The 23,555-nt window shown below is 28.0% G+C and overlaps 3 protein-coding genes across 8 annotated transcripts in view; 2 read left to right on the top strand and 1 right to left on the bottom strand.

Moving 5' to 3' along the window:
* Positions 1-18,701, bottom strand: part of LOC134832815 (transient receptor potential cation channel trpm) — a 43,098-nt gene extending 24,397 nt beyond the window's left edge. For 5 of the 6 annotated variants that reach the window (XM_063846985.1, XM_063846987.1, XM_063846988.1 and 2 more), the window contains exons 1-5: positions 7,671-7,727; positions 5,537-5,619; positions 2,402-2,564; positions 2,053-2,193; positions 682-754 (exon numbers count right to left, since the gene is read on the bottom strand). In XM_063846985.1, the coding sequence (XP_063703055.1) occupies positions 682-754; positions 2,053-2,193; positions 2,402-2,564; positions 5,537-5,619; positions 7,671-7,727 (517 nt within the window). Of the gene's footprint in view, positions 1-681; positions 755-2,052; positions 2,194-2,401; positions 2,565-5,536; positions 5,620-7,670; positions 7,728-15,100; positions 15,393-18,326 lie in introns of those variants that run through there. The other variant, XM_063846986.1, reaches the window with a different exon arrangement.
* The window catches only part of LOC134832646 (LIM and SH3 domain protein Lasp), a 214,399-nt gene that overhangs the window by 121,720 nt on the left and 69,124 nt on the right, over positions 1-23,555 (top strand). The gene's annotated exons all lie outside the window — the stretch shown is intronic.
* On the top strand, positions 19,296-22,883 carry LOC134831508 (5-formyltetrahydrofolate cyclo-ligase). Its single transcript, XM_063845249.1, has 4 exons — positions 19,296-19,416; positions 22,028-22,167; positions 22,249-22,362; positions 22,418-22,883. Exons 2-4 carry the CDS (start codon positions 22,060-22,062, stop codon positions 22,784-22,786), a joined length of 591 nt encoding a protein of 196 aa, XP_063701319.1. The 5' UTR covers positions 19,296-19,416; positions 22,028-22,059; the 3' UTR covers positions 22,787-22,883.

Below are 23,555 nucleotides of genomic sequence, written 5' to 3'. Positions count from 1 at the left end.
ACCACGTGACCTGAAAGTTTTTTTTTAACTCACGTCATTCATTTAATTTTTTTAGAAACCACGTGGTTAAATTAATTTCTTATGTCACGTTATTTATTGAATTATTTTTGCCCATGTGGCTTACTAATATTTTTATTAACACGAAGTTTACTAAACTTTTAACCACGTGACCTGACACGTGACATTTAAACCCAATCATACCACATTTTTCTTTAAAAACGCAGTGAAAAGTTTAAGTGGCACGTTGAAAAGTTACGAGAGAGCAAATATTGATATGAATAGAAATTTTTCAATATGTTTGGATAAATGTACTCGAAAAACTTTCTTCTTACAGACCATTAATCTCCGATGAATATGAAATTGGGCATAAAAGTAGTTTTTACACAAATCCCGTGGGCTTAACATTGAAAAAGTGATATTTAAAGTTTTCCGTTAGAACTTTGTCTCAGACTTTCCTATAGGAGTTTAAAGATAAACTTACGGCGAACAAATGACAAATTAAAGAAAGCCTCTACCCGGGCAATAAATTTACTTGTAAAAGGATTTTCTAGTGGTTTTGATTGAATTTCCTCGGGGAAAAATGGAAGGATTGTTTGTTCCCATTTTTTTTCGTCGTCGTTGTTGTTTTGTTTTGCGAGAACTTGACTAACTAACGGCACGACAACAAGAAGAGTAACTCACCAGTATTTGTTCCTCCAGTAAATATCCACGCTCCAGTCGTTTTTGCTGCCTTTATCAATCCTTTTCTAAGTACCTGAAATACATTGGCATTTATTTTGTAGTAGTACGATTCGTATTTGGACAAGGCAATGCGAAATGTTTGTTATTTGTTGTAATCTAATCTGTTTACATGTGCCGAAGAGAAGGATGGATCGTAGTCTCGATAACTTTTAAACTTTTTTCTGTGCAATTTTTTTTTTCTGTTTAACTCACTTTGTTTTCCAAACAAGCAGAAGAAATGTGAGAGTTTTACATCCTTTCTTCGTTAATTTGAAAGAAGGTTGACAATTTATGACAAAAAGAGGGAAATTTTTGCCGATATATTTATTATCAAAATGGCATCATGCATGTCAAAGACCTTCGTCCCAATTCAATTCAATTATTTTTCGCTTAAATTTCGCACTTAAAGGACCTTTTTTGCTTCCCTTTTCGATTTTAATGATGTAGCCGGAAGAGAGTTGCGTGTGAGGGAAACGCGTTGGAAAGTTTTTGTTTTGCATCTGTCTGTCTGGTGTGAGTTTTTAAACTTTTTTGAATTTTTATTGAGTTTTTTTATTATTTTTTGTCAAAACTTGCTTGAAATTTTTTTGTCGATTTAAAAGAGTTTCTGAAAGTTTTGGTATGTGCGCGTTCAAAATATCCGTAAATTTATTCAAATAAAATTCTTAAAATTTCCTTTAATTGAAAAAAAACTTTTTTAAAGTTCCTCAAATTGACAAAAAAGCTTCAAAAACCTCCTCGAATTGACAAAAAAAAAGCTTCTGAAAATTTCTTGTCAATTTAAGGAACTTTTACAAGCATTTTTGGGTCAATTCAAGGAACTTTAAAGTTTTTTCTGAATTAAAGGAATTTTTAAGAATTTTTTTTGAATAAATTTTCGAATATTTCTCTTTGAACGCGCTCATGCCAAAACCTCATATAAAAGCTTGCCTCAAAAACTTCTTAATTAATTCACCTTTTTCCATTAACGACCCAATTCCTACTTAAAGTATTTGTCAAAATAATCCTGAAAGTCATTTCAATCAACAACATCACTCTCGAATATGCAAAATGAATGTCCAAAGTTTATAATTTCCAACACAATTAATGGACAAACAAATGCTTTCTCCCATCGTCGCATTGTTTCCACTGGCAATAAACTAAACTCGAACAATGTCAATCATAATATAAAATGGAAACTGTCAACACCATCCGACATCCATAATGCGAATGTTTCGAGAGACTCGGAAGCGTATTGAGATTGAGGGGAAATCGTCAATTACCGTCCATTACTTTATCGAATGACTTTTAATTACTTTTTTGTTTTTAAATTAACTTTTTACGTTTCCTTACCTTCTTTAGTTTCGTTTGTAATTCAAAGTTCGCTTTGCCACCTTGCACGGTGATCAGAAGTTTCGGCAACTCCAAATTCCATTCCCGCGTGAAAAGTTGCACTAACAGCTCCGGTCTCGTATCGTATGCCAGACGAACGTACTGCGCGCCGGAGAAAAAAAACAAAGGAATTTAAAATTTAATTAATCACAATGAGTAGACGGGTATTTAGTACAAAACCCGGGTGATGATTTGATAAATATTTCATATAATTTAATCGACGAGTTTTATTTATTATCGGTCGTAAATTACAAAACAGGCAGGCAGGCACCTTTCGTTGTAGGTAAGCCGCTTACACTTGCTTACATACCTGTGCTTTGGTGGGATGAGCGCCCCCCTGAAACTCAATTGTGCCATAAGCGTCGGTGGGATGCGGTCTCGTGTGCTTGTGAGCGATCCAAATGTCACCCGGAGAACCAATTTCGACGCCTGGTACCACGGGATGCGTTATACGTGACTGACCACAGCAGCATCTGAGGTAAGTAGAAAAAAAAAGGAAATTTTTTTTTCAAGTGTTACCAAAATATTTACTTAGGAACGCATGAAAATCTATGTAAATGCCGCTTTCATTACGGATTGTTGAATTAAATAAGAGCAAGAGCGGCTTTCGAATCAATACTGAATAATGTATGAGGACGAAGAGCTGCTTAATCAAGAAAATTAATTTTCACTTAATTCGAATGTGTCTCATTTATCATATTTATTAGTTTCGCACACAACGTACACTAATGATGTGTCGCACAGTTTGATATAATTTACGGGCTTTAATTGAATTAAAAATCGCTTTTCATTAAAATCAGTCGCGACGCGGCTCTAATGAAATTCCGCCAGGCACCCATAGTGCCTATGACAAATTTTTCGGGGTTTAAATAATTATTTTTCTTCCTATGGTGTGAGATGCGATAACACTAATGATGCCTCTTTATCCCAAATTCGTGTCGTTATTAGTCGATTTTAAATTGTTTCACGTGAATTTCATTATTTAACAAAAAAAAAAACGAAACATCCAAGTGACGAAATGACATCCGAAGCAGACAAGATTATTGCGATTGACTACTATGTCAAATGGTAGCTGCCGTAAAAAAGTAATAATAAAAATACAAACGCTTGGATAATATAAGGAGTAAATTGGAATCATTATTTGTGTTGTGAGGAGCAAGTCAAGTCTGCGCTTGAAAATCGACCGTCCTGCGATAAGAGATATTTTATTTTTTTAAAGGTAAGAAAGAAAAAAAGGTAGAAGAAAAAAAAATATTAATTTATGAGATACAGATAGACACGATTCACGATGACGATGCGATGGCACAGGAACACAGTAGATATCATAAAATAATGAAGAAAGAAGGAAAAATTTTATCATAGCTTATTATTATGATTATTAAATTGAGAGACGGATAACAGAGAATGTGTTCTGTCTCTATAAATAGATGTTTTGCTCCTTTTTTACGATTTAATATTTTTTTTGTTGTTTTTTTTTAGCGGCAAATGTTGACCTTTTTTACGGTGCGGCATCGGAAAATGTATTGAGAGATCAATTTTCGGGGGTGATTATGGACTTAAAAGTGTGTTTATATTGATTTTAAGGAAGTCGGTAAGTAAATAAATGAAATTTATGACAGTTACGTTTTTTTGACAGGTGACAGGCGATATTCACTAATGGCGATAAGATGAAGATGGACACAAGCTCAAACTTTTACGAAAAACTGAGTGGTAAGAATTCGATTAAGATATAAAAATACTAAAGCAGAGTATTTCAGTATTCATATTATTCCTGGCTGAAATTGTTCTAAGTAGAAGTCAAAACCTGCAGAAGCTTCGGTATATAAGTATATTAAAGCTAAAGAAAACTTTCAAGAAGGTAAGATAAGATGCAAAGAATTAAGTGAAGAATTACAAGAGACAATGAAAATGCGTTGTTTGGTTGTCGGAACATGCGACTAAAATTATTGAGAAAGTAAAATTTGATTTAAAGACGAATGAGTAGGTTGCTTTTACGTTGCCATTAGAGGTGAAAATAAAGTTCCAAAAAGACGTACGTATTCAGCTTCATCAACAAACTTGCAAGAAATATATGAATGAAGCAGAAAGTTCTTCTTAATTTTACGTTGTTATGGCCATGACGATGGATCGTACTGTAAATGTACCTGCTATTTCTTTAGGAGCTTGGAGAACAAATTATAAAATTACTGCTGAACAAGAAATCAACAAATACAAAAATTTTGGGGTTCTCTTCTGATGGTCTGTTTTTCAATATCCACTATCAATAATCTCATCGGCCTTTTTCTTTAACAATTATTTAAAAGTTTAAAACTCGATTATACAAAAAACATGTTAAAAATCAATGTTCTCTAATTATTTTTAAAAATTGTTCTTCACATATTCGAAGCAAAGACTTTATAATCGAAGATATTTATCAATATTAGACAAATATAGACAAAACATATGTTATTTGCTTCAAATAGCATTGGACAGAAAACATCTTCCAGGAACATATTGAATATCAAAGATACTCCATGCATAAAACTAGAACTGATTCAAGTAATATTTTAGATAAACATGAAATATAAATTCAAATTTTATAAAATAGGGACATGACTACGAATAAAATGATTTGCTTTATATTTGATATAAATGTCGAGTGGTTTCCTGTCATCTCATTCCCATATCAAAAATTTGAGTTAAACTTTATAAAACAAAGAAATGTTATTTCAAGTCCTGATATTATCAATATCAGCTTTAATTTAAAGATAAAAAACCACTTTAAAATATTTCACATAAATAACCTTTAGGGATGTCAAAAGAACAACGCCTGTCGGAACTGTCAAAAAAAATCTACTTGTTTGCTCCGTGATAAAAAAACGCGTTTAAAAACCACAAAAAGGTTTACTTAATTGCCGTATATCCGAATGATTTATATCTCCCTATTCAAACTTTGGTATTCACATATTGCCATTATGTCCTAGACAATAAATTTATCGATTTTTTTCGGCTCGATTCTACTCGACAATGCTAGTCACCGCCAATAATAAAAAAAATCTAGACAAAATTCGCTCGGTACATTCTCCATTGAAGCAATAACTAGGTCACTCGGATGCTATTTATTAGTTCTGTGAACTGATTTCCGTATACCGTGAAACGACCTTGAGCATGTACAGTGACTGAAAATTTTAATTGCACCTTATGTCTCTTATTATGTAGTCAAACATTGTTGCATAAAGTTTCCTTTTAATGCAAAAATATCTTCCGGTTCTAATGTAATTTATTCCGTGGTGTTCATTGCATGCGAAACTTGTTCGTAAGTTCGTGCATTCGTCATTCCTTAGTGCACTTGGTTAACTTTTTTGTTTCGGCGTCCTTTGATGAAGTTTACGAGCAAGAAAAGTTTCGACAGAAAAAATAGGGAAAAGTTTTTTTTTCAATGCTAAATAGTTTGTCCATAACTTACTTTTCTGGATCTTTGACACTGGGTACGAATTTGACACATTCACGCTTTTGGAAATTGGCCTCGATCCAACTTCGTGCCGTGCGCTGCAATAAGAAAAAAGAAAACAATGAGTAAACATATTTAGAAAGAAAATGTAGTGTGTGTTAATGCATTCCAATCAGCATTTTCGTATCGGCAGCAGCATTAAGAGGAAGAAAAATAAAAACAAAACAAAAGAAGAAAAGGAAGGTTTTGAATAATTTTCTAGTATTTGTCAACAAGATTGTCGTCACTCTCGGTGCATTTAATTCAATTACCCTTATTACGTGTGCGGTATAGCAGGAACTTGGTGACGACAACACTTGAGAAGACATAACCACACACAGAATAAAGAGAAATGTCTTTAGGAGTGCCATAAATAGTCCATTTATATTATTTTGTTTGGCATTTCCACAAGTGGCAACGAGGAACACATTTTATTCAATTGGATCATGTCATTTTCAGTCAATAAATGGAAGATTTATCATCAGACACACGACTTATTGAATAATGGATTAATTAAATTTTCTTGTCTCCCAACAGTCTCGCATAGCGTCACAAATTTTCCTTAAAAACAACACTCGTCGTATGTTAATTAATGTAATTTAATATGGATCAACTTCATTAAACGTGTTCAATCACTATGTATCGCAATTTTATCAACGCCAAAGGATCTCTTTGACAAACGCGTCACACTCATTAGGCACAATCTGTGTCGATGATTGTCGCTGTTATTACAGTTGATGTTACTGCCGTGGAGCGGAGAGTATGAGGTGAAACGGGCTGTGAACAGGTGAAAATAACACACATATAGACAATAGTTAAATTTAATTTCTATCGCACAAAATAACAATAAAAAGTAACAAATGCAGTTTCTCATACATTTTTACGCTCGTACACCTCTTTTGTTTTAATTGAAGCTTTATTCAGAAAAGTTCATTTTGTATGGCATTTCGTTTGAGAAATTAAAATGTTCACTTCTGCTCTGTTTGTTAAATATTCTGAAAAGTTTTCAAAGTGTAGGATTTCTAAATTTGTTTCAAACTTTTGGTACTTTGTTTTAATTTGTAAAGTCCTTTGAAAGTAAAAAGAGAAATTCAAAATATGGCATTTTACTCTTTTATTATAAAATTTTTTTAAATTTCTGATATTGATCAATTTTTTTAAAGAAATTAATATTTTTACAAAGGTTTTTTTTTCGTCAAATATTAATTTAATTTTTTTTTTCTTAATTTTTCAATTCATAATTTTTTCACTAAATTTTAACATACTTTTAACATTTTTTTATGATTTTCTAAATTTTTCATTTTAAAATGCTCGTAGTTTCATTTTGAATTCACAAATATTAAAAATTGTTAAAAAATTATTTGAATTAATATTTTACTTTAAATTAACAATTTTTTATGAAAAATAATTTAAAAAAAAAATTAAATGATTTTAAATTGTAGATATTTAAAAATTTTTTTTCTATTTTCAGAAAAATTATTTTATTTTTTAAAACTTCATAAAAAATATTCACAAAATCTATGAATTTTTTTTTCAGGTTACTTTCAAGAAAGTCCTTAGTTAAATTGCCCATACACAAAATAAAATTTAACTACAAATTGCCTTAAAACTTTTAATCCTTAATTTTAAAAATATTTTCACCACTTTTCTAAATTTTTATCGTTGAAAAGCACTCAACTAAATTTTCTCATTTTACGTTTGAAAGTCATTTGTTATTTTTTGCTCGTTTGTTTTAATTTGCTACAGGCACTAATTTCGTTTCATATTTTTTTGTTCTGTTTAAATCTCATTTAAGTATTGAAGTGAATATACTTTGTCTGTGCATATTGCAATTTATCTCTTTTTTCTCGCAAAAAAAAAACTTTTAAAAAATGCGAAAATAATTTGAATAAATATAAACTTTTTTATTCAAGTTTGAACAATAAAATAACACTAGACAACACATTTTAAATTTAAATGCGGAGAATAAAAACTTTTTATTTTATTTTTCAAAACATTTTCGTTTTTTGACACTTTCTGTGATTTCTTTTTTTTTTTTGCTTCTTCTTTTATTTTTTATTGAACCATAAATATTACGACAAATAAATAATAATCGAGAGAAAACACTCACATTGGTGTCTCGATTATGGGAATGCGATGCCAGGTGGCTCATCAATGCGTGTGGCATCTCAAGCCACTTTGACAGATGAAAGATGCTGCTCGAATGTTGCGGCATCTCCGATTGCGAGCAAAACTCTTCTTCAACTGAGTGAAGAATAATAATCTGCTCGTAATTTTTGGTGCACGAAGTTTTTTTTGACGTACATATAAAAGGAGATTAAATTTACGTGGTAATGTAAATGGATATCCAAATATTTGCTTGATAACTTTTGCTGTCGCTGGTGTTTGGCAAATAGAGATAGAGAGAAGCAGATATTTGAGATGCAGTTGAATTTTTATTTTTTTTAGTTTTGCTGTGTGTGAAAGATAAGTCGTTTTGGGAGATTTTATTTGTGAAAGATAATGATTTTGTTTGTTTAACGAAAGTTTTTGTGGAAGATAAGTGTCACTCGTTTATTTGCATCATTTGTTTGTTTGTTTTTTTTTGTGGTGAGTCATTCAAATGGAGATGCCCGGTATTTTTTTAAAATTTATTTAAAAATAAATAAAAATATTTATAAAAAGTTAAAAATCATAAATTTTTTTTGGGTTTATTAATTAATTTTCTTTAAAAAAAATATTTAATTAATTATTTAAATTATTATTTAAATTAAATTATTTAAATAATTATTTATTTAATTTAAATTAAAGTGAGTCATCCAAATGGAGGTGTCTGGTATTTTTTTTATAATTTATGAAAAAAATTTAAAAAAATTGTAAAAAATTAATTTTAATTTATTTTTTTAAAATTGATTAATTTTCTTAATAAATTAATTTTTTATTAATTAATAAAAAAAATTAATTAATTATTTAAATAAAATAATTTAATTATTTATTTATTAATTAAAGTTAATAAATTTAATTAAATTAATTTCAATTAAAATTCTTAAAATTTAAAGAAAATTTTTCTAACGTTCTTTTAAGCTCTAAAAATTAAAAATTCCTCAAAATTCATAACAAAGGAGCACTATTAATTTTTTTTTCAATTTCCTACCAAAAAAAAGCTAAGCCACAAATCTTTAAGTATAACAAGTATAATGTCGTTGAATAAAAAAATCCTCTGTCATAAAAGTGTCAAAGTTAAAAATCTTACTTGTTACTCGACTCTTATCTCTACATCCAATGTCGCCATAAATATTGATATTTTCCTTATTTACGACAAAAATTCTTGAACAATATTTACTTTCAATATTCGTTTTTACAATAATAATAATAACATTAGAGCGCAAAAAGAGAGAGAGTGAGAAAGAGCGAAGATCAACACTCTGCCCATTTATTTGCTAAATCTTTTTAAATCCAAGAAAAGATGACGACGCCATAAACCTACATATTTTTACAAGCATCTCTCTCTCTCTTATCACGTTATTGAAAATTCTTTACTACTGAACTGAAGTGAAAAAGAAAAATTCAGCAGCAGCAGTTCTTTATTAAAATTTTCACCTATTTCTTCTGGTGAAAAGAGAGAGAAAAAAACCTCAATTGTCGTCGAAAATAAATGAAAATGACAATCGAACAATGTTTTGTCATTTTCCCCACAGTAGTTCGCCCACCGTGTATAGTTCTGCAAACATGTTTTGCTGTCTAAATAAATGTTTATGTTGATTTAACAACATCTTGTCTTGAGCTGTTTTTGTTCTGTAACACTTTCTGCGACAGACACAGAGAGACAAATAATGACAAACATCACGTAGGAAAGTAAGTGTTAGTAATGCAAAAGTACCGCAATGAAAATCTGTCGCTCTACACCTGACGCGACAAGTTGTTCTTTCATCCTGAAGAGACACACTTGACACACAAAACAACTTGGGCCAGCAAGAAGTCTGACCATTAGTGAAAATGAGTAAACTTCTCTTATTAGTTAGGAAAAAAAAAACTTCATGCAAAAAACGTGCAAAAAAAAACACAAAACTCGGAAGAAAAATAAAACTTGGTTCTTACCCTCGGCACTGTAATATTTATCAATCCCCAACAGATCTTTTTCAGTCCCCATCGGAGCTGCATTATGATGTCATTTAGGTCGTATCGGAAATTCGACAAAAATTATAATTGGAGGAATGACACGATACGAGGATAACATTCCAAAAATTATAAAAAAGGAGAAAATATTGGTACACACAGGTCACAGCACAGGTCACAATATTTATTTTATGCATAGGTGAGAAAGAAAAAAAGAGAGAAAAGAATAGAGAAAACATGATAAAATGAAAAAATATTAGATTTATTATACAGACAGAGGGTTTAAAGGAGATGAAAGGTTTTTAAGCTAACATCAGATAAACTTGCAATCTACAACTAAGTAGTCTACGATCTAACATTAACAACGTACTAGGTGTTTTAAAAGGTTTGGGATGATGATGGGTGATAATGTAGCTAAATATTTGAAAAGGCTTAAATTATCTATTCAGGTTACCAGAAGACTTTTACGAAGCTTTTAAGCTCTCAATTAAGCTTTTTAGAATCTCTTCAGCTTTTAAAAAAGCTTTTCAGATTCTCTTCAGCTTTCAAGAAAACTTCTCAGATTCTCTTCAGCTTTCAAGAAAACTTCTCAGATTCTCTTCAGCTTTCACGAAATCTTCTCAGAATCTCTTCAGCTTTCAAAAAAGCTTTTCAGAATCTCTTCAGCTTTCAAGAAAACCTCTCAGATTCTCTTCAGCTTTCAAGAAAGCTTCTCAGATTCTCTTCAGCTTTCAAGAAAGTTTCTCAGATTCTCTTCAGCTTTCAAGAAAACTTCTTAGATTCTCTTCAGCTTTCACGAAATCTTCTCAGATTCTCTTCAGCTTTCACGAAAGCTTCTCAGATTCTCTTCAGCTTTCAAGAAAGCTTCTCAGATTCTCTTCAGCTTTCAAGAAAGCTTCTCAGATTCTCTTCAGCTTTCAAGAAAACCTCTCAGATTCTCTTCAGCTTTCATGAAAGCTTCTCAGATTCTCTTCAGCTTTCAAAAAAGCTTCTCAGATTCTCTTCAGCTTTCAAGAAAACTTCTCAGATTCTCTTCAGCTTTCAAAGAAGCTTCTCAGATTCTCTTCAGCTTTCACGAAAGCTTCTCAGATTCTCTTCAGCTTTCAAGAAAGCTTCTCAGATTCTCTTCAGCTTTCAAGAAAACTTCTCAGATTCTCTTCAGCTTTCATGAAAGCTTCTCAGATTCTCTTCAGCTTTCAAAAAAGCTTTTCCGAATCTCTTCAGCTTTCAAGAAAACCTCTCAGATTCTCTTCAGCTTTCATGAAAGCTTCTCAGAATCTCTTCAGCTTTCAATTAAGCTTTCATAATCTCTTGAAAAGCCTTATTTATGAACATCTAACATCCCAAACTCCCTCATAATGATATGATAAAGTTGCAATGCCATAAAAAGCAATTAACTACTTCTAATCGACACAAACTGGTCATTTAGGTCATCCACAATCCACACATCATGCATACAAACATGAAAAGCCATCCAAACAGACATTCCATCAAAAAAGTACTATACACAAAAATTCATCATAAATCACTCGGACATCTCTTTCTCTCCCTTCACGTGTCACACATGTTTTCAGTTGTTTTGTCCTGACCACAGCCATGTGCTGACAATTTTAATACCCAAAGATTATTGTTTTAACTCTCTGTCTCCGTTACTCGAATGCGTGCGGTGCTACATAAATTTTGTGCAAAAACATCAGAAAACACGACAAGAAAAAAAAGGAAAATAACAAGAGGAGAAAATGAAATAATATAAAATGAAACGACTACAACAAAACGCTTTTTGATTGTACAATAAAAGTGTCGAGCATGTAGATTAGTGCATTTGTGGAATCTGTGATGTGGCGGGAATCTCCGTTTGTCGTACATATTTGATGAGGTCATGAAGTGCAGCCAACCACAAACGAAAACTTGCTAAAGGAAGCTCAATTCAGAAACGTCATAAAATATTTAGAATGTATTTCTGCTAGAATTAACATTTTTAACGAGTGCCTTTTAATTATTGTTTCATTCGCATGTTTTTTTGTTTGGCGTGTCGACTCAAAAGGAAATTTATTGTAATTTACACTAATAAATAATAAATGCAAAGGAAAAATTACACGAGACGACGTGACTTTATTGTTTGTTTGTTATGAAGCAGCAAGAAAAAAAGTGCAACGTCAACACGAATCGAGAGCGAGAGAGAGAAAAAACAGAAATGAGAAAGTTTTTCCCTATTTATGAATTTTTCATAATTTTCTGATGATGATGCTGCCACTGACAACGACTCCAATGAATAATTATACAAACAACGTCGTTCGTCGTGTTAATGATGATTAAATATTGCAGTTCTTTTCATGAACCGTAGTCACAGTAATTAGCAGAAAACATAAAAAATGGGTTTCACACTTTAATTTGTTTGCACAACGGACTTTTTTTTAGTATTTCTTCAAAGGCAACCCAGTGAAATATTTTGGACTTTTTTTAAGGACCTGGAGGTCTAAAAAAAGCTCACAATTCTTAATAGAAAATTCTCTGATATTTTGAATATTTTTACCTAAATCCTAAAAAAATCTAAAAAAAAATTAGAAACTTTCTTTTGAAAAAATTTTGGATTTTTTCCTCCAATTTTATCAAATGAAAAGTCTCTAATTTTTTTTAGATTTTTTAAGATTTAAAAAAAATAAATTTAGAAACATTAGAAAAAAAATCTCAAAATTTTCACAAGAAAAGTCAATGAATTTTCTGTAGGTCATTTTTTTTTTTAAATTTTATGATAAAATAAATGTTAAAAACTTCAAATTTTTATTTTTTTTTTATTGAAAACTTGAAAAGAAAAGGTTCAAAAAAATTGACTTGGAGACTTGACTTGTGAAATTTTTAATTTTTTTCCAAGTTTTTCAACTTTTCAAAAGAAGTTTCTGATTTTTTTTTTAATTTTCAAACTTAAATTAATTTTTTAAAATTTAAAAAAAAATTAGAAATTTTTTAATAAAACATTGGAGAATTTAGAGGCTCAAAAATGTCAAATTTTTCATAAAAAAATCTAAAAAATGTTTTTTTTTTGATTTTTAAAAAAAAAATAAAAAAAAATATAAAATTTTTAACATGTTTTTAAGATCTCCAGTTCCTTAAAAACGATCCAAAATTTTCCACTGGGACTTCATGAATTTTTAATGTAAAAAATATTCCTTTCTGCGGAATTCTTAAACCTTTTTTCCCATTGAATGAGTGTTCGGTAGAAATCATTAATAGCATTAACTTTTATCGATTTTGCGTTTCTTTCGATATCATTAAACATTCATGAATATTAACTTGTTGTTCTAATTTAAATTTCTCCGTAAAAAATTTCCTCGTTTGACGTTAAATAACTCTCAAGCTTCACTCAAACCTCGGCAAAGCCTCGTTTTAGGCCTCATTCATCATGCAATTTATCATGTTTTATGAAGTATTTACGAATGCAAAGGCGATGATGTGGTGCAATTTTTAAATGAATACAAAATGCATGTAAACCACGAATTTCAACAAGATTTCATTGCGCTTGTATTTGTAAAGAAAATTGTTTTATAACCAGAAGCAAGAAACAAAAATGAGGAAAAAAGAAAACTCAAACATTTTCCAAAAACGAAAATTCAAACTGAAACTTCAACAAGAAAGATGTTTTAATAGAGTAAAGAAGAACTATTACATTGTGATAATAAAAGGAAGTAAGATGTAATAATATGTTTGAATGTGAGAGAAGTTTAGAGCAAAATTGTCTAAAGTTTTGCTTGACATGTGGAAATGAACAAAAAAAAATTATCAAAATATAAATTTTCAAGGATTGAACGAGTAAATTTGCGTTGAATGACAGATTTTTCGATAGATTTGATTGACCTTTTAATTTGACGATTTTTGTGGAATGATATCTAAAAAATCGATTAATCGTCAAAAAAAGACAATTTTTCATTTTTTAACGGTTCTTAGAAAAAAGAATGATAAAATGAGAAATTTGCTCAATCAGAAAGATTGAGTTACGTGAATCAAAAACGACATAAAGAAATGTGACATGAGAAACTTTTATGAAAATTCTGTCAATTGTAACAAACAATTATTTTTTACATCAACAAATTTGTCAAAAATTTACATTGAATTCAAGGTTGCAGAATTTTTTTGGCATTTTAGTTTTCATTTTCTCTCAGGCTTTTTCGTCAATTTGTCGATTTTAACTGATTTATTGTTTTATATTTGTTTTTCTATATTTTTTCTATAGCAATGAATCTCAGATCTAACTGAAAATTTATCTTTTTCTCATGTTTCAAGCTTGTTTTTAGCCTTCAGATAGCAATTTGATCAGATATAGGATATGCCTCTTTATTCATTTGTTCAACATTTATTTTATTGCATATGTTTGTTTTTTTTTCTTTTTTAAAAAACAAATAATAGAAATAAATAAGATTTTTTTTAAAAAAGGAATATTGACAAATAAATTGAATAAAAATCGAATTAAAAACTTTGTAAGAAAATTTTAAGTATTATAAGGCTCTCAAAATTTTCATAGAAAAAATTTTTCTAATTTTTTCAAAAATAAAAAAAAACCAATTTAAAAGTAAAAGAAAATACAATTTATTTAGGTAGTTAATAAATATTTTAAAAAATAAATTTTTAGATAAAATATAACAAACTAAAATTTTCTATCGTTTTTAATAAATAAATAAAATAAATTTTATAATAAATTTGTTGGAAAAAATTAATTCAATTATTTTAAAAATTATAGAATTATTTTTTTTTAATTATTAATTTTTTTTCAAATAAATTATTAATGAAGTTTAATTTTTATAAATTTTTTAATTATTTTCATTCAACATTAATTTATACCTAATATATAATTAAAAAACTTTAAAATTTTCTCCATGAAAATTTTTCAAAACTTTTATTCAAATAAATAGGCAAATAAAATAAAATAATAATGAAAAATATAAAAATTTCTTATGAAAATTGATATTTCACATTTTTGGTAAATCCTTTAACAAATTTCATTTTTTTATAAAAATTTAAAAAAATTTAAAAGCCTTTGTCATGAAATTTTTCAAAATTTTTTCTTTTTTTTTTGAGAAAATGAAGAACAACAAGAAATTAATATATAACCTCCAAAAAAATTAATTTTAATTAGAATTTATTAAATAAATAATTAAAAAATAATTAATATTTTAAAAATATATTTAAAATTATTTTATTATTTTTTTTTTAAATCTAAAGCTCTGAAATTTATTTCTTAAAATATCAATAAAAATTAATTTCTTAATTTCTACATTTAAGAAATTATTTTTAATTTAAAAAATTATTAATAAATAATTTAAATGAAAAAAATTTAGAGATTTTTTTTCTGATTTTTTAATTCTAAAAATTTCAAATCTGTCATAAAAACCCTTCTAAAAATTTACTTATTCAATCCTCAAAATCATCCATAAAATTAAATAAATCACTCACCGGTTTTGGATTCTTCCGTGGCTTCAACATCATATTGAGACTCATGTTGCAGCTATTTATTTACCGCTTCCAGATATGTTGAAGTTGATGTTCCAAATGAAAAATTTCTCTGAATTCAATATTCATGGGCGCACTTGCTTTTAACCAATTCTGTACTACTACTATTAAATATATTCGATAAATTTAATAAGGACTGCATTGATATTCCTTCTTGAGTTTCACTTTGTAGCCTCTTTCAGTTCATAACTCGTTTATTCAACTTCTTTCATTTTTTTTTATGTTGAGTAATTTTCTGTGAATAATTCAAGAGAAAAAAAAATTTTAAAACCACCGAAACCTGTCATTAACTCTCAAAAAGTTCACACATTTATCGATTTTGTTTCCAGTAAATAAATTTTTCAGAGTCACTTTTCACTTGTTTTGTAAAATTTTACGTCACTTTTCATTGAATCCATTATTTCTGGTTTTTTGTTTGTAAATTTGTCGTCCAATTAGAAGCGGAGATCGGAATAAACCAACTTTCCCACACACTGCCTCATGGCACACTTTTTAATTATAAACTGCAATAATTTCTTGCAATTAAAATGAATTGGAGGGACGGCAAATGTAAATGTGTGAACAGGGACACCAACCACCAATTTGCGCACAACAAACGACCTCACTTGATGCGATATCACACAATGATGACTCTGTTTTGTTATCGAGCACTTAATTAACTCTGGTGTCCTTTATTGTGGATTAAGTAATATTTTTTTTATCATTTTTTTTTTGCCACAATTTTTTTTAATCCCATTGTTTGTAGCAACAACGACCGATTTATCCAACAAAACCTCTTTTTTGTTATAAATATATCGCCAATTACGGTCGAGTAAACCGAAAATTATCAAATATTCATGCACTTTTAATCGAGTACAGCGACGACACCACTACAAATTGTAATTTAATTGTATTCGCGTATTTATTGATAGATAATAAATCGTCGTTCATTGTTTTCGGATGGTTGCCAAAAAATAAGTTACGGCGTTTTTCATCGAAATTTCTATTGAATTCTCGTTGATATTCTCGAATTTTAGATGAAAATCAATGTTATCTGCGATATAATGAGATAAATATGTTCTAGAAAGGGTTATTTCGCTCTCGAAGGAATTTCGAAAGTGATTTATGAAAAAATTTACTTTAACTAGTTTTTGAGAATATTGAGTCCTTTTGCGTCGTAACGTGAATTTAATGAAAAATTATTGCTATTAAGCACGATTTGTAACTTTTAAAATATACGAAAATATTTATTTTAAAGCAACTTAAAGGCTTTTAAAGTATTTCTCAATATTTTTTACCTTTAAAAAAAATTAAAGAGAAAAAAGTATGAAAAGATTTTAAGACAATTATTTTCTTTTAGGGCATTCACTCTGAATAAAGACCTTTGATTTTTTGACTGAATGATTTAAAAAGAAATAAAATCACAAATAAAAAAAGAAAAATTAAATGTTCACAAAAAAAATATTTATTTTCTTTCAAAAATCAATGAATCGATTTTTATAAATCTTTTTTTTATGTTCATTTTTCTTCTCCATGGGGAATTAATTTTTACTCTTTTAATATGTTTCAGAAATCAATTTATGAAAAAAAAATCTTTTCCCTTTTTGCCTTAGATTTTTTTCCTTTTTTTTCTTTATTTTTTCTTTGCTTTTTTATTGAACAGACAGAGCTCATTAAATATTTATGAGTTTTCACGATTTTTAATTTTACGGAAATATTTTTTTTATTAAACTTTTTAATTAAAAATTATTATAAATTAATGTTGAATGAAAATCATTAAAAAATTGTTTTTCAATTAATAAAAATTGAACTTCATTAATAATTTATTAATTAAAAAAATAATTCAATAATTCAAAATAAAATATTTAGGTAATAATTAAAAAAAAAATTTATTAATTTTGAAAATAATTAAAAATAAAAAATAAAATAATAATTAAAATAATTAAAAAAAAAAAAATAATTAAAAAATAATTTTTAAAATAAAAATAATAATTAAAAATAATAAAATAAAATAATCTTGAAATTTAATTTTAATAAAATAAAAAAAATAATTTTTAAAATAATTTAATTAATTTTTTCCGACAAATTTATTCTAAATTTTATTTTATTTATTATTATTTTTTTATTTTTGTATTAAAACGATTGAAAATTTTTGTTTTATTTTGTCTAAAAATATTATTTTTTAAAATATTTATTAATTAAATAAATTGTATTTTATTTTACTTTTAAATTTTTTTTTATTTTTAAGGCAAAACATTGATTGATTTAATTTGCTCAAAAACATAGAATTATATTAATTTTTATTTTATTTTTTTTTAATTAATTTTTTTTTCATCACAATTTAAATTTAATTTTAAATTAAAAAAAATAAATTATTTATTGAATTTTAATAATTAAATAATGTCAATTTTTTAAAAAAAAATGTTAAAAAAAAATTTAAAATAATGCCAATTTTTTGCAACCTTCACTTCTTCTAAAAACAAGCAAAAATAAACAAATTATCAAAAAACAAATATTTTTTTTGCACTAAAACATTGCTTAAATTCATTCTTATCTCATAAAATTATTATTTTTTAAGCTCACTTAATTTCACTCGACAAAAAAAAATTGCCTCGCATTATCGCTCATAATATCATAATTATAAACACTCGTCGCCCGTACCCGAATGAATAATCACCCGAAAGTGTCGTCACTAATTTGCACTTTTTTTTCTGTCATCGTCTTAACTGTACAAAGCCATGTTATTTTGTTTACATTCCACTTCTAAATGAATTTTATTTTGAGAATCACTTTCGACGACGAGCGACGTTGTTGTGTTAGTGCACACACGATCGTCAACCGCACGACATATGAATGAATTCTTCTTCGATGATTTCAATTTCAAAGGGTTTCTTTATTATTTTTAAGTCAACGCGATGATAATAAACAATAATAATTAAATTAAGCTCCTCGCTTTGATGGTACATCATACATGATTAAATTGCTGAATTTTTATGTTAATCCAGACCAGTAATTTTTCTTTTAAATTTTTGGGGCACAGGAAAAATGCGGGAATTCGGCACGAGAGTAATTTTTCCGTGTCACTATGCCGTAATATTGTGCGCTTGTTTGTGGTTGTTAATCGTTCTCAAAACACTGATCACATTTTTATTTACATTTTTTATGATGATGCTTCGCCTTCGATACTCACGTTTTATCGAGAAAAAAAAATTAGTGTTATTTTTGAGCAATAAACATTATTAGTAGTATTTTTTTTGAACGTTATTTCTGTTTAATCTCCGCGAAAGAGTCCGCCACAGTGGTAGTCCAGTTAAAAAGAACTACCGAATAATTAATAAATATTTTTTTTTATTTATTTTTACGTTTTTAAGTACACCACACGAAGATTTAAACAGAAATAGACAAAGAATTTTTATTTTATGCTGATATTTTTTATTCGGGGGTTTTATCACATTTTCATTTCTCGTTCTACAAAGTACAGTCCTACTACATAATATCTATATAATAATATTTTTTTTTATTTTTAAAGATTTTTTTTTTGTGTTACTCTAATAGTTAGCGTGGCGAAATTACAGACGAGACTGAATTGTGAGACTGGCAAACTTCGTATTATTTTAAAACGTAGGTACATTCGACATCTCGTTCTCGCACAGCTCTCGTGCACGTGGCGCGGTCTATGGGTCTATACGAGGAACGCCGGAAAATGAAACGATCAGCTGTGAAAATTGACATGCGCATTATCTCGGGTCTCGTTTGTTTTTGCAACAGATTTCAGTGGCAACCAGGTTATTTAGTAGTAATTAAAAAATGTTCGCGGTTACCAGTTTTCCAATGATTTAAAAATATTTTTAGAAAATTTTAATAAATTTCAATAAAATTTTCAATTAAACCCAAATTTGAATAATTCAGACGTTAATTAACGACAAATTTCGGTTTTTTGGAAATGACATCAGGCACGGCAATAAAACCGTAAAACAGATCCCTGGTAAATATTAGTCATATAAATGCTGCAATGTTGCTTTATCGTGCGTCCCTTTCTTTCGTTCGCACCGTTTGTCTCAACAGGTCTTGGACGTGTGTACGCGAACCTGGAGAAATTGGAACGATGAATGAAAATAAACACAAGAATCTTCAATCATCTGTTTCAGTGATGTTTTGAGCTTCGTCCAGGATTTTTGTTCTCGTTTCGTTCATTTTTTTTTTCGTTATCAGTGTGAGTTTCGTTTTAGTTCGGATTATTTTTATTATTAAACAAAATATAAGACTCTACGGACTAAAAGGTAAATATTTTGATATTTTTTTGTTATTATTTTATTAATTTCGAAGGGAAAAAAGAAGAAGGAAGTTTTTTGTAAAATATTGTTTTAATATCAGTGCAAAATGGTATAATATCTACCTGTCGAGGAAATATCTACCCAATCTGGGGAATATTAAAATATAGTTATCATGTAGTGTATGTGATGATATGGCAACTTGTTGCATCCGAAAACATACCGATGTTACAAAACTATGTAAAGATGTAATCAGTAGAAGTGTTTTCTTTGGCTGTGGGGCATTCTCGTTATTGGTGAAAGATATGTTGAACAAAGCGTTATTTATTTAAGGATCCTTGATACTTGATGTTTTGATAGTCGATTTGATAGTTGTACGGAGCGTTTTTTATTTAGATCAGAATATAGTAAAAAATGTTATAGAAGGTTGCAGATGTTACATTATAAAAATTTAATGATAGTTTGTTTAAATTGTTTGGAATATCCGTATCCGTAAAAAATCCTTGAATATTAATGTATATGGTCCAAAGTTTTTTTAAAGCTTTTCTAGTTGTTTTTCACAAAATTTTTAGCTAAATCTGACTTTTAGCTTTCTTCCTTGAAATTTTTGTAGACTTTCTGCTTTAAATTTTAATTTTTTGTAGACTTTCAACTTTGTCAAAATTTTTTGTAGATTTACATATTTCAAATTTTCACAAAGCTTTGTGGCTTCTGAAAGATTCAAAGCTCTTTTTCTATTTTTTTTTTTAAATATTTAGCTCCATTTTTTCTTTCTAGAATGTTTTGTAGACTTCCAATTTTTTTTTCAAATTTTTGTAGACTTTATTTATAAAATTTTTGTAGATTTCTTAACTTGTAAAAATTATTCGTTTTTTTAATTCTTAAAAAAATTTAAATTAAATTAAAAGTCTACAATTTGAAAAGATGAACGAAATTAGAAAGTCTACAAAAAAAACTGAAAGTCTACAAAAATTTTCTAATAGGAGTCTACAGTTTTGAAGATATTTAAATTTAACAAAATTTCAAAAAAAAAACCAACATCTAAAGATTTGTAGATTTATTATTTCTTATGATTGTCAAATTTTTGAAAACTTCCAGTTTACTTTCAAATTTTTGTAGACTTTTATTCATAAATTTTTTGTAGATTTTCCAGCTTGTAAAAATTATTTGATCTTTTAAATTTTTACAAAAATTTTAAATTAAAAGTCTACAGAAATTTGAAAAAATGAACGAAATTAGAAAGTATACAAAAAAAAACTGGAAGTCTACAAAAAACTGGGAGTCTTCAAAAATTTTTGCAAGAGAAGTCTACAATTATTGTGAAGATATTTAAATTTAATGAACTTTCAGATGACTTTCAAGATTTTTAGATTTATTCTTTTTTACGGTTCTCAAATTTTTGTAGACTTTTATGCATCTTTTCATAAAGTCTCTTAACTTTTCAATTCTTGTAGACTTATATTTTTCTTTAAATTCTTTCAACTCGATTTCATTTAAAGACTTCTACTCGTTTTTTAAGTCGTAAATTTGCATCTTTTCTTCACAAATCAAAGATTTGCAGCAATTATATGAAAAATAGTGTTTTGTATACTTTTAGGTATCTCAAAATGAAACTTTGTAGACTTCTCATCTTTGCCGATTTTACAACTTTTGTTGACTTTCAGGAAATTTTTCTCTTAATCTCTGACTCTTTTATGACAGTTACACATAAAGCTTTCATATCTTCAAAACAATTGTAGACTTCTCTTAGAAAATTTTTGTAGACTTCCAGTTTTTTGTAGACTTTCTAGTTTCGTTAATTTTTTATATTTCTTTTTCTTTTCTTTTCATATTTCTATAGATTTTTGGTCTAATTTAAAATTTTTGTAAATTTTTTTCTTTCAGTTTTTTTTAAAAATATTTTTTAAGACATTTTTTATTCGTTTTTCCACAGATCTTGAATCCTCTTTTAAATAAAATTTATTTACCTCCTGTTTTCCGCTTAGAAATTATTATTCATTCAATGTTCAATACAAATCAGAAAATTAAAAGTTTTACAGTGAATAACTTTAAACCGCTTTTCGACAAACAACTCTGTACCTTTTTTGTTTGCATTACATTAAAGTTTGTATAAACCCCTTAGATTATACAATAAGCATCTTAACTCTCTCGTGCCTTGTCATATTCACTGAATTGAACGCAAACGAGATCTTTTTCCTATCGTCTCATGACATCGTCGCATCATCTAGCACTAATAGTTTACTAAAAGTGAACAGTAAGCCAAAACATTCAGATTTAAATTAATTGCATCTTCAATCCTGTGTCTCGTTGATGTAAATCTTCTTGTTGTACAGAAAAATAAATTGAATTTTTTTAATAAAACTTTTTTTTTTCTTCTTCTTTTTTTGTATGGAGATGAACTTCTTCAACTTTCTATCAGACATTGAATGCAATAACAATATAACAAGGCTTCAGAAAAAAATATGAAATTCTGCATGAATAGTTTAGATTGAAGTTTATCTCTCTGTTTGCAGTTCACCAGACAACATTCCTTTTGGCGAAATTTACCGTGTGTTTCTAATGATTTTCAAAGTAATTAACTTAATTAATTCTCGTTCCTGTGTTCTCGTTTTTGTTTCAGTTGCACTTCCGAGGAGACGATAAAATAATTAAATGATAATGTCGCAGTTGAAGAAAGTGCTCCGTGAACGAATCAAGACGGCGTTGAGTGGCATGACAAAGGAGCAACGGGAAATTCAATCTGCTTGTGTAGCGGAAAAGGTAGAAAACTTTTTTTTCTCTCATTTTCAAGAAGATGCAATTTCATGTGAAATTATGTCCTTTTCTCGTTTACTCGCGCAGTTATTCAAGCTGCCTGTGTATCAAAAGGCGCAACGAGTGAGTGTGTATCTCAGTACGGAACGAGAACTCGACACAATGACAATCATCAAAGATTTATTTCGACAGGGGAAGGAGGTGAGAGCGACAAATTTTAATCGCTTACCTTGCATTATTAATGAAAATTTCTCAGATATTTGTGCCGACTTATCGTAAAAACGATATGGAAATGGTGCAACTTTACAGTCTCGAGGATTACGATAGCTTGCCGCTGACAAAGTGGCACATCAAACAGCCAAATTTCGAGGAAAATCGTCCGAATGCCATGACGAAGGGACTTGACTTGATAATTTTGCCGGGTGTGGCATTCACGAGATGTGGCAATCGATTGGGACATGGGATGGGATATTATGACAAATTTTTGAAGAAATTTTTTGAGCAACACGACAAAACGAAGACAGCATTGATTGGCGTGGCGTTTAAGGAGCAAATTGTGGAAATGGGGGATTTGCCGATGGAAGCACACGATGAAAAGTTGGATCAAGTACTGACAAGTGATTGATTGTTGTTGCGCTTTGACGATTCCAGTGGGAGAAAATTTGTGTTTTTTTAAAGGAAAGACAATAAAACAGCAAGTTTTATACTTATTGACGATTTTATTTGAAGAGTTTTATTAAGAAAAGTTTTTTAAAAGCCTTCATTTTGATCATTTTCAATTAATTTTCAGGTAAAAATGTTGCTTTTTTGTAATTTTTTGAGTTTTTTTTCTGTTTTTGAAGTCAAAAGTCATAAATTTGGTCTTATTTTGGAAATTTTTGAGAAAAAATTTTCTTACTTAACAAAAATCAAAATTTTTAATTTGGAAAATTTTTTGAAGTTATTAATTCTAAAAATTTTTTTTTAAATTCTTTTATAATAAAATTCTTTAATTAATTTTTTAATAAAATTTAAGAAAAATAATAAAATATTAAATTTAATAAAATTTAATTAAATAAAATTTGAATAATTATCATTGAAAAAAATAAAAAAAAAATAATTTGTAAAAATTTTTGAAGTTCTTTATCCTAAAAATTTTTTGCTAAAAAAAAATAGAAAAATTTTAAAATTTATTTTGGATTTGAAATAAAATGAAAAAATTTACTAAAAATATTGTTAAAAATTAAATTTAAATTCCTCGATGAGTTTAATTTTTATTTCAAAAAAATTTTTACAAATTATTTTTTTTTAATTTTTTCAATGATAATTATTCAAATTTTATTTAATTAAATTTTATTAAATTTAAATTTTTATTATTTTTCTTAAATTTTATTATTAAGTATTTAATTAAATTT

The sequence above is a fragment of the Culicoides brevitarsis genome, chromosome 2, assembly GCF_036172545.1.
Source record: "Culicoides brevitarsis isolate CSIRO-B50_1 chromosome 2, AGI_CSIRO_Cbre_v1, whole genome shotgun sequence".
In the NCBI taxonomy this organism is placed as follows: Eukaryota; Metazoa; Arthropoda; class Insecta; order Diptera; family Ceratopogonidae; genus Culicoides; species Culicoides brevitarsis.
The sequence above is the reverse complement of the archived record's forward strand: the minus strand, read 5'-3'. Positions and strand labels throughout refer to the sequence as shown.